Below are 11,973 nucleotides of genomic sequence, written 5' to 3' on the forward strand. Positions count from 1 at the left end.
AATTGACAAAGAATTCAGAGTGAAGGAGATAACAGAAAAGAAGGACAAATATGTATGAGATGTACCAAAGGGAACATTAGTAATCAAAATACCTGCTGTGACAACTTACGTGATTTCTATAATGAAAAGTAAAGTCTAAGACACTACTAACTAAAGAAACCATAAAAATAAGATTATTTATAATAAAAATGCCTAGAAGTTACTTAGAAGTAACTTTCTGGCCATAAAGGTTTAACAAAAAAATAAAAAATACATATCTACTCCAAAACTATATAAAAGCTACCCAATGACAAAATAGACAGCACCCTCACTAATATCCTTCATTAGTACAGCAGCTAGCCTTCTCTAGCTATTCTAATTCCTTTCAATGTGAGCTGCAGTAATAATTTGAAAACCCATTTTATAGTTAAATGTGTTTAACTATAGTTATAGTTACATATAGTTACTATAGTATAGTCACACTCCAGTGTGAAGGGCACTAGGAACCTGTCCCTTCCACAAATAGCTCTTCTTTGAAGCACCACTGTACTTGAAATTACACAATTTCATGTAAGATTTTTCCCTTCCTGAATGTTCACTTTAAAGTGAAAACATTACTGAAAGACAGTAATCACTAATTCTATATTATTTCACTTTATTTGATTGTTTTTTATTTGATGCCTAAATCCAAGCAGTATGAAGTCTGCCTCCTGTGGAGTCCTCAAATTTTTAAACAATATGATTTGTGAACGATGCAAGAATTTGGATGAATTCTAGATCATAATTAGGAATGGCATCTTCGAACACAAGACCTTGAAACATCTACTCTAGGTCATTTTTGATCAAATTACATTAGACGTGCTCCTCACAATGGAACAGACTATGTATCTGCTCGTGTTTTATCCACGAATTTTCGTCAGAAAGCAGTTCATTTAAACAATACTATTTAGACTCCACTAAGGTTAAGATGAAGCACGAACTTTTGTTCTTTGAAAGGATATAATAAGGAGACATTCCTTCATTCAGAGTTGAAGATAAGAAAACAGGAAACAAATGTGATATCTACTCCTTTACTGCAAGTTATTATTTTTATATTTTTATGCTCAAGGTCCATGTATCTCTGAACAGCTATGAAAGGGCTTCCTGGAAGAAAAAAGATCCAAAAAACAAGAACAAAACAGGACCAAAAATATGTGCCCCAACTCATATAACTCCACCTTACCAGAAAGAGGAGGAACACGGACTGGCAGGCACTGAAATCTATAAGAGTGGACACTGCAATTTTGCAAAGTCATTGAACCCTGAGCTCACTTGCAGTCCAAGGGAAGCCATGCTGGACGAAGATGGATACATCACTTTAAATATTAAAAATCGAAAGCCAGCTCTCACCTCAGGTAAGAATACACAGAACCAGGGATCTGGAAGTTAATTATTGAAATAGGTCAACCCCACTTTCCTTTTTCTACTAGTGATAGCACGTATCATTTTATTTTATTTTCCCGATGACCTTCCTGCTCTACAGAATTTGAGTAATACCTACTTAGGCTCAGACAGATTTATTTAGAATATAAGCAATAAGAGATGAAAGCAGAGAACTTTATGTTAAGGCTTATACAGTTTAATGTTGGGTAGAATAGAAACCAAGAGAATAAGAGGAAAGAATGTGTTATAACCTCATTTTCTCAGTTGTTGGCAAATAGGTGTGATTCTTCATTTGTTGCTTATAAAAGCAATTGTTTATGGGGTTGGGCACAAAACAAGACACAAAACACAAACCTCTGTTTTGACTCAGAGAAAAGTCCATTGAAAAAGGACCGATGTGTGGAATTGGAATGGGCTGTACTTTCTATTGATGATCCCCAAAGGAACACCAGCAAGACCTGGCAATGAAGCTATTTACATCACTCAGAATGCCTTGAGAGGGCAGGGGGCAGGGGTGACACTGCCCCATAGCTACGCCATACTGCCTTCCCCCTAACATCTGTATTCTATGTCTACAGTTGACCCTGCTTCCTCACCTCTGTGGCGTGTGACGGCTTTGATTCTGCTGGTCTTGTGCATGGGGTTAGTTGTTGGGCTGGTGGCTCTGGGGATGATGTGTAAGTATTGACTCATTGCAAAAGATTTGTTCTGAGGAAAGCACAACCTGAGTCCTGGTGTATGCCACTAAGCTTGATTGTCACTGTGTGTCTCTTTGTTGCTGCTTCAGTCATCTTATACTTGGCTGCCAAGATATTCTCAATAATGGAGAGCTCTGACTTTTCCTTCTGATTCAAATCACTTTAAGTGAAATTATTTCAAGAACTTTAAACTGGTCTTTAAGATCCCCCTTAATCTAGATTCACACTATCTTCTCTTTTTTTCTCTCTCTCTCTCTATCCTGCATATCTTCAGTTCCAGCCAACATGGACTTTTCTGTTTCACAGATAGATCCTCTTTCCCTGCCTGAAATTTCTCTCCATTGTATTCCCTCTTCCTAAAATGCCCTCCTTCTCACTTTGTTTAATGAATGCACTTACTTTCACTCAGAAGCAATTCATATCCCATCTCATTTATATATATTTTCTTTTTATAAATCTAAAAGCCCGCAGTATCACATTACCATCCATGTAGCTGTTGCCTGTTTGTGTGCTTGTTTATTTGTTCACAAGATATTTTGGAATCTTTTGTTCACCATTGTTTATTCACTTGAATATCATACTATTTTGGGCACAAGAAATTAGTGTTTTTTAAATAAATGGATATTTTGATATTACATGAAAAACAAAATAACAGGTGTCATTCTCCTCTGAAATCTGCTTAGAAATCTATATTCAAAGGAATATCAAAACATTCATTTTGGGCATGCAATTTGATCATGGCATTTTTCTTGTTTGTGATTTTCTTCTTCATAGAGTTCATGTCTTCTTTTGGATAAGCATCAGGTGTCAGTTTTGCATAGTTCTTAATTTGTTCTTTATATCCTCCTTTACCCAGACCCCTTTGCAGTACTCATTTACTCATGTGTATCTAGTAAACACTTTCCAGATTGGCAGTTCTACTGAAATTAAAGATCTTTGAAAGGACTTTGCATCACCCATGCGATCCTGATTACAAATTATTATCTAATTTTTACACCTAGCTGTCAGAGAGCTAAACCACCAACAAGTGGAGAATAAAAATGTCTCAGGAACTCTGCACCAAGTAGCAAAGAAGTTCTGTCAATATTTAATAAAACAATTGGAACAAAAGAACAGTGTCAGTAAGTATGGTTTTGTAACCTCTTCATCTCCCCTCCCCCCCTGGAGTAGTTCTGTGATGTTATCTGTAGGGAATCTGGAGATCTGCAGAAGACACTGATTATGGGGAAAGTGAAAGTAAAAAGTATGGATTCCTCTGCTTGGTTTCACCTTAAGGCCATAAATGCAGCCCATGTGACAGAAACTGGAGATATTATGGAGATAGCTGCTATGGATTCTTCAGGCGCAACTTGACATGGGAAGAGAGTAAGCAGTTCTGTATTAACATGAATGCTACTTTGCTGAAAATTGCCAGTCAGAACGTTCTGGTAAGGAGATTCCTATGTCACGTATACTCGAGTCATAAGAAGAATCTTAAGTGAAACATTCGACTTTAAAAAGTATATATGTATATTTTTTCTCTTGTCTTCCAGCCTGTGCTAATCTGAGAGCCTTATCAAGCCCAGTAGAAATGACCACATTTAAGAATAGAAAGGGTTAACATGAACTAATGAGACTGAGAGTTCAGGTATTATCTCTGTGACAAGTCATTTCACTTTTCTCAGTTTCCTTGATTGCATTTACTAATCCATAAAAGGATCTGAAAGTACAAAGAAACTCTAACATTGTAAAATATAAATAGCATTGTCATCCCAATATTACATGAGTCCTTAGTTCCTGCTAAATTGTTGAACAATTGAACTTGAACAAATGATGATGCAGACTTCACCTTTTCATAGGCTCTTCCATAGTTTTGGGAATAATCTCATTTGTGAAACACGCAGGATTTCAGTTGAAATTTTTCTACTAAACATGTCTCCTCTTCCACATTTTCCTCTTAAACAGGCTCCACATTTCCTCTAACAAAGGCTCTACTTTGAAACAAAATATGTTCACATCCACTTATGCACTCTCCCTTTATTATTTAATATAGCCTTTCTCTTTTTTGTGAATCCTGGGAACAAACCAGAAACCAAGCCTTGGAGTCTCCCTTCTGCCAAATAATAGATTTATTAAAACATTTTTTAAAAAGCAGAAATTATTTATGGTGCTTAACCTACAACTTCCAATATGGTATTTATTCAGATTCTGTATATTAAAAATAAAAGCAAGTAGAAGATCTGGTTTGGGCTGTGTGCAGACATTAAATTGAACTCAAATAGTCAAGCCAGTCATATTCTACAGAACTGCTATAATTGATTAACAAAACTGATTATACTTTTCCTGAGATGAAGTCCACAGTAATGGACCAGACATGAGGAGATCATTCCCTTGACACTCATGATCATTTGTTGCCTTGTTATTCTAACTGCTGTACCACTCACTAACTGCTTTTGTGGACTCAAACTCATAGAGAAGATATTCAGGTAAGTAAATTAACTTTCTTTCCAATCAGGCAAAATAAGAGTGTCCTAAAATCTCAATTTCAATAACAAGAGGCTAAATGGAAGTATACAAATATGTCTTGAATCTTGGTACTCTAAACTGATACCAGGTTGGAGGTTTATACATGAGAGAGGAAGTACTGTCATTTTTGAGAAACAAAGAATAGTTGAATTTCAGGGAGAATATACTTCGTATAGTGAAGTATGGCATGTGGATGTATCTTAAAGAATGGAACAGGAGTTAACAGAAAGGGGTAGCTCACGCTTTAAAAAAACAAGCAATGGGGTGCTTGAGTGGCTCAGCCAGTTAAGCATCTGACTTGGTTTCAGCTCAGGTTGTGATCTCAGGGTCCTGGGATTGAGCCCCATTTTGGGCTCCATGCTCAGCGGTGATCTGCTTGAGATTCTTTCCCTCTGCCCACCCCCTGATCACATGCTCTCTCTCTCAATCTAAAATACATAGATAAATCTTTAAAAATATAAATAAATAAGGGGCGCCTGGGTTTTTTGGTTGGTTAAGTATCTTCCTTTAGTTCAAATCATGAGCCTAGGGTCCTGGAATAGAGTTCCATGTAGGGCTCCCTGTTCAGAGGGAAGTCTCCCTCTGTCCCCTCACCCCTGCTCATGCTCTCTCTCACTATCTCTTTCTCTTAAATAAATAAAATCTTTAAAAAATTACAATAAATAAATAAGCAGTCAAAAATCACTTTCACACGTTATCTCTTACTCTGTGTTTCACTTCTGTTAAGAAGCTTGAGTCATTTTTTTATTTGCCAAGAATGCACTCTCACCTATCTGTTTTTCTGGGAGATATGAGAGTATATGACTATTTGACTCTTTTTAATTTTGTTACCCATGAATTGATTGATTGACTGATTGATTTCTCCATTAATTTGCCAAATATGCCCTGGAACTATTCCAGAATCTGAACCTCTGCAGTTAATAAAACAGACAGCAGTCCCTAACCTCAGGAGCTTATGTTCTACTTGGAGAAAGAGGCAATAAACAAAACAAATGGATATAATGTATCATATAGTAAATAGTGATAATTCCTAAATTAAAAAATGTAAATTAGGAAAAGCAAATGCTGTTTGTAATCCCTTTGAGAATGACATCATATAATTCCTTTTACTCAATCAACCAAAACAAATTAATATTTACAATGTAAATATTGTAGGCTACTACAGAACTAAGTTGAACAAGAATCCAAAGCAAGTAGAAGTTAAATGTAGGGAGTAATAATGTTTCACCAACAATATATTTCTTTCTTTATTTTCCTTCTCTAGTCATTCACCATTATCTTATTTAAGAGCCATATTTGGTACTCCATTTGAAACTCTAGTCTTCAGTCAATGGAAGATAAACATAAAGAAAGGTTACAATATCTGCATTCTGTAAACATTTTTTCTGTATTCTACAAGCAATTTTTTATTCTAAAACAAGTGAACTTGGCACAATTCTAAATATTAAATATAATTAATTAACATTCACATAGACATACATCTAACTTGTTGTTGTTCAGGGTCTTACCATGAATGTCTTTACATCGTTACAAGAATTGTGCAAGCAGGTTGACCATTATATTTGTCTGTATTTGCAATAGGAATACATGAAGTCCAGGACTGGATTAATTCGTTGGGTTGGATTGTCCCGCAAGAACTCTACTGAGGTCTGGATGTGGGAAGATGGCTCTGTGCCCTCCAAAAATGTGTAAGTCAATGGACATTCAGAATACAAGGCACAATGAGCAGACTTTTATTCTTGAGATCCTCTACCTTCTTGAAAGCGAGCTACTTAAAAGTTGGAGGTGGCTCCATGACCTACTGTGTGCTATAAAAGCAGCAGCACTCACTGACACCCTACTCCTAATAAGTGAACCCTGGTAATAAGACAATTCTACTGTACTTACCCTCCCATTCCTATGCTCTTTATCTAAGTCACAATCCACCTCTGTTCTGGTATTTTTCCCCATTCATTTCTACCCTCAAATTTACCATTGGAGTATGTGTGTGTGTGTGTGTGTGTGTGTGTGTGTGTGTGTGTGTGTGACTTGATCTGACTCCCTTCACATATTTTTAGAACAAAATGATCATTCTTGTTATTTTATGGTTGAAAGTGATTGCGTTGAGGATTCTTTTCACTTTTCAGTATCATTTTACCTACTTTTCCTCCCCAGGGGTCTCCAAGATTCAGGCACACCATCATTCACAAGGTGGTTCTAGTATTCATATCACAATGCTCCATCCTTCTACAGATAATCCAGGCAAAGGAGGCATTACAGTAAGAGTTATTTAGTGTGGGTTTCCAATCTCCAATCTCAAGACCTTTGGTCATCTTGTATATCAAAACTGTAAGGTCTCTCCAGTTAAAATTAAAACTGATAAACACAACTTGTATGATCTGATCATTACTTAAATTTTTAATTCATTTTTTTCAACAGATACTTAAATGTTTACTGTGCGTAGGAGCAAAGGATACTGCAAGTATAAGCAAACTTCTTCATAGATCTTGAGCTTTATCTCTTATCATTTGCTGCCTCCTTCACAATATTGCAGGCAAACTGGGAAAACTCTATGCTTTCAACAAATAAAACTTGTTTTGTTGTCTTAGGGCTTTTATACTTACTGTTTTCTTCTAGAATGCTCCATGTCCAGACTCCATGATGGGCTCCCCCTTGTGACTCACATGTCTGTTTAAACATCACTTCCCCAATGAGGTCAACCTTAATTACCCAAACAAAATTAGGTTCCTTCCACCCACATCCACTCAAGTCCATTATCACACCATTTCATTTCTTCCTAACTCTTACCACTCTCTGAAATTTTCTATTTATTGGCTTCTTACCAATATCCTCTTACTATGATGTAAGTTCCCCAGTAGAAGGGACCATGTGTCTGTTTACTCTACCCATACTGGCACACACAACAACTTTGGCATGTAGTTGGTATCCCATAGATATTTGGCAAATAAGTTAGATCTATACATTCTTTGTTCCCTTGTCATAAGCAGCACAGCTGGGCATATAGACAAGTTAATAGGCGATTACAATAGACGGTGCTGCCTTATTTCTGTTACCCTACAACATAAATCTTCATTTCAAAATTATTTAATCAACTTACTTTTCCTTGAGCTTATTTCATCTTTGTGCAGCTATTTGCCCTACAGGGCTCTCCTGTCTCCTCTCTGTTTACCTAAATCCTACCCTTCTTTCAAGATATAACCAAAGTGTGATCTTCTATGCAAAGATGAAAAGATAAAAGCCTTTCCTGTCATTTCAGACCCCATCCATCTCTCTCTCCCTCCTACTGTTCTTACTGCTCACCTTTTGCTTAGTCAAAGCTGCACTGAATAGCTATTGACTTAAGCAGATGTACGTACTTCATATTCACAAGCATACTGAAAATTTCTCAAGGATCTGACCATTGTCTTTTACTTTTATCCCCATGCTTTGTATTTCCACTTTGTGGACAAAGTACTTTCATACAGAGTTGAATTGTTGACTACTTATATAGCTTTTAGAGGAACTCATTCTACCTTTTCCATTCACAGGTTTGAGCTTTCTGGAAATGAAAGAGAAAATATGAATTGTGCTTATTTTTATGATGGGAAAATTTACCCTACCTTCTGTAAGAACAAGCATCATTTGATGTGTGAGAGGAACGCAGGCATGGTGAATGTGGACACACTACTTTAATGCAAAGAGATGGGCGAGATGTCACAGACAAGTTCTTGATTATACAATGAAAGATCTGGGTGGACTCACTAGCCATAAAATTGCTTATTTTTCCCTTTATTCCCCTTAGAGTCATCTTTATATTATCTTTTCTACCAATACCACCTCATCTTTTCTTTATATATCCCCTTTTACTAAGGGATGATTTCATCCCTTCTTTATATATCCAGAATTCTGTCTGTGAGTTGATCATTTGTTCTCAATTCTTCTGTTTCCATGGACTTTCTTCGTGATTTCCATTCCTAATTATCTCAACATGGTATGATTCACCACATCTTTAGACATAAACATATACACTTTAAATTGAAATAGGAAAGGCTAGGACTTAAGTTGTGCAAAATATCTAAGTCTGAAAGACAGCATAAAGCAGTGGAAAGAATACTAAACTTGGAATCAGTAGAACAATCTAGATGGTGTGATTACTTAAAGTACAACCATGGGCCAACTAGTCATGTAGCCTCTTTACTATGCATTTTCTCATATTTCAAATAGTATAACACCTATGACTTCACAGTTGTACAACTTAATAAAACACTAGCTATGTCAGAAATTCCATAAAGGCCAACACCGTGACTTTCCCATTTGTCGTTGTATGTGAAGCACCAAGCACAATTCTGGCTCACTGGAAACAGGAAAATAGTTGTTTCTCATTATGTGAGAAGCACACAATCTGTAAAACACTAACAATTATAATTTGGATTCCAGGTCCACCTTTGGTCAGATTCAACAGCAAGGAAATTATAAAGTTTCATTCTGTGCAAGGAAAATAAAATTTCTGTGCAAGGAAATTGATAGTGTTTGACTTCTTAACAAGGCCTTTAGGCAAGTAGACAAAACAGCAAGTACAAATGCTTTATCTTTTCCTGACAGTTCTATGCTTGGTTTTTGCTGAGTAACTCATGAAGTATTTATAGATATGTGGGGAGGCACACTTTCACAGGATAATAGGCAAACATTGCCCTTCTTTCCCATAGCTTCCCTGAGGCTCTTTCTTCTCACATCAGTAGTAATAAAATTCATGAATATGAGTCTCAAACATCTCAACTGAGATGTTTGTTAAAACATGTGGATGTTCGGGTGCCTGGGTGGCTCAGTGGGTTAAAGTCTCTGCCTTCAGCTCAGGCCACGATCCCAGAGTCCTGGGATCAAGCCCCACATCGGGCTCTCTGCTTGGCGGGGAGCCGGCTTCCCCCTCTGTCTCTCTGTCTGCATCTCTGTCTGACTTGTGATCTCTGTCTGTGAAATAAATAAATAAAATCTTAAAAAAACAAAAACAAAACAAAACATGTGGATGTTCAAACACAGATACTTAAGGTTCTCAGTTGGAAGGCTAAGGAGACACTGAGAACTGTGCTTTTAATAAGCTCTCTTACTTGATTCTGATACAAGTAGTTTTTAAATACATTTTGAAAAAATTACATTGACACTTACTCCTTATGTAGCTTTTGCTAAGTTACTCTGTTTCCTCATTTACGAAATGGGCTTAACATTACTATTTTACTCTTAGGTAATAGCAAGGATCATTTAATATAGTATATAAAGCACTGAGCAGAGTATCAAGCATGTAATAAACACTCAATAAATATGCATTATTTTATATGTTTGAGTACTAATACTCAAAGACACTTGAATCTTTATCTTATTTTAGACTATCAGTAAACAAGCAGATTTTGGGGGACTGAGGAAAAATAACACAGGTACCTCAGATTCTGCTTCTACTTCAAATGTCTTGAGATCTTGGGTTTTTGGGGATAGTGTCATTATTTTACTGTTTTTTACTTAATGATTTAGAGAAATGGAATAGGAATTAATAACTCAGAAATTCATCCAAAAAACAACCAACCATGTCTCTGGACTTTCATGTTTTATACCTACAAATGGAAAAACATATATTTATATATTACTATATGGCACAAGTAAATTTCAAAGAATAATGTCTTAGCTTGTGGCAAAAATCCAATTAAAATATGTTAACCAACCAACCAACTATGCCTACAAAGATTCTTTTTTCTGGTACTCATATCAAAGTCATCTTACACATGAAATCGGAATAGCACAGATTTTAATAGTACAGGCTCTGTGATCAGACAGCCTACTTTCAAATACTAACTCTTCCACTTACTACCCAAGTGAACTTCGGTAAATAATTTGACTTCTCTGTTCTTCAATGTACAATTAAGTTACAATGTACTCATAATAGTACTTACTTCACAGAGCTGATTTAAGAATCAAACTAATTCATGTAAAAGCCTTTTGAAACAGCACTTGGAATGTAATGAATAATAAGTAACAGGTGGTATGATCTAAAACATCAAAAGCAATAAAAGTAACATTAGTCCTTTATTGGGAGAGCCCAATGTTTCCCCCAAAGAAAATTATCAGAGAATATACTAAAGCAGAAAAAACTAGATCTTTCTGAGCTTGCTCTTTAGCGCTGATAAAATTTGAGAGCTCCTGGAAATTATTGACAACTCATTAAACTTCTGTTCCTGTGCTCCCGACATTAGTCTTAATGCATATTTGATATGTTCCTTCCTCCTTTTGTCCTCAAGGTAGAAATCATTATATAAAGAAGGCTACAGAAAGTTACATCACATTATTTTTCAGGTCAAAATCTCAGGCCATTTGAAATATTTGGAGACTTTGCTGGATATTCTCCATTTACATCTTAAGAGCCTCTCAGCCCCACTCTGTGCCTTGGGAGGCAGAACTCAAATGAACAGCACTATCTGGAGCAACTTTCCTCTGGCTTCCAGTAAATTTACTTATTGAGAAGTACTTGCAATAATCAAAGGGTGAAAGCAGAGAGTGGTCAGGGTACTACTCATTCCCTTGGCTCTCTCCTTACCATGCCATGTTTGGCAAAGACTGCATGTTCTGTATTTGAGGTCATGGCCCCTATCAGATACCCTCCCCTTAACTCCTCGGGCCTAGGGGTAATAACATCCTTATGAATAATGCATAAGTCACCTCTTCTTTCTGTTCCCATTAGTCTTTCTCTAAACTTTACAAACAGTGTCTTGATTCAATGCCCTGAGATTACTCCTTGAGTATGTCATTTGTTTTCCTTTGTTATACACATCAACGATTGATCTAGCAAGATACTGAAACAAAAGAGAACATTGTAATTTTGCAGATTGTTGAGATTTGCGAACTATAAATTACCAATACATGACCTTTGGCCATCAGGACAAATGGCCAATACGTGAATGATAATTAAAATATCAAGTTTCTTAATGCTGTAGTCACAGGATGTGGCAGAAGTGGCCATCTATCCACTAAATAATTCATGCTTCTCATTTAGAGTACAGTTGTCATCAAAAGTTTGCTAGCCAGGGAAAAATTACATTTATCAGGCCCAGCCTTTTACATCCAAACACGGGCATTATGTTCGTGGATGTAGAACCCAGAGGCCATTTCCAGTTCAGTTTCTTTTCTCATTTCCTTCTTTAACAAGTTGTACTTTGGCCTAAACTTCATAAACTTTTACTTTCTAGATGAAGATGCACCTATTGTATCCCTTAAACCCAAACATAGTTTCCCACTGATGTGAGAAGTAGCCAATTTCAGTTCTTTCATGAGCCTGCTTCTACCACAAGAAGAGTTGTTTGTCTTAGCTTCTTGTGTGGCCTGCCTTACCTATCGCAGCATTTCAGAC

General features: G+C 36.4%; 1 protein-coding gene across 1 annotated transcript; it reads left to right on the plus strand.

The window, feature by feature from the left end:
* Positions 1-1,183: 1,183 nt before the first annotated feature.
* LOC111142326 (C-type lectin domain family 1 member B) lies at positions 1,184-8,276 on the plus strand. Its single transcript, XM_022495367.1, has 6 exons — positions 1,184-1,373; positions 1,980-2,078; positions 3,101-3,220; positions 3,375-3,526; positions 6,186-6,292; positions 8,132-8,276. The coding sequence occupies exons 1-6, from the start codon at positions 1,310-1,312 to the stop codon at positions 8,274-8,276; spliced, it is 687 nt and encodes a 228-aa protein (XP_022351075.1). The 5' UTR covers positions 1,184-1,309.
* Positions 8,277-11,973: the final 3,697 nt, after the last annotated feature.

The sequence above is a fragment of the Enhydra lutris genome, unplaced genomic scaffold (genome assembly GCF_002288905.1).
Source record: "Enhydra lutris kenyoni isolate GAN:26980312 unplaced genomic scaffold, ASM228890v2 scaffoldscaffold7, whole genome shotgun sequence".
Classification (NCBI taxonomy): Eukaryota; Metazoa; Chordata; class Mammalia; order Carnivora; family Mustelidae; genus Enhydra; species Enhydra lutris.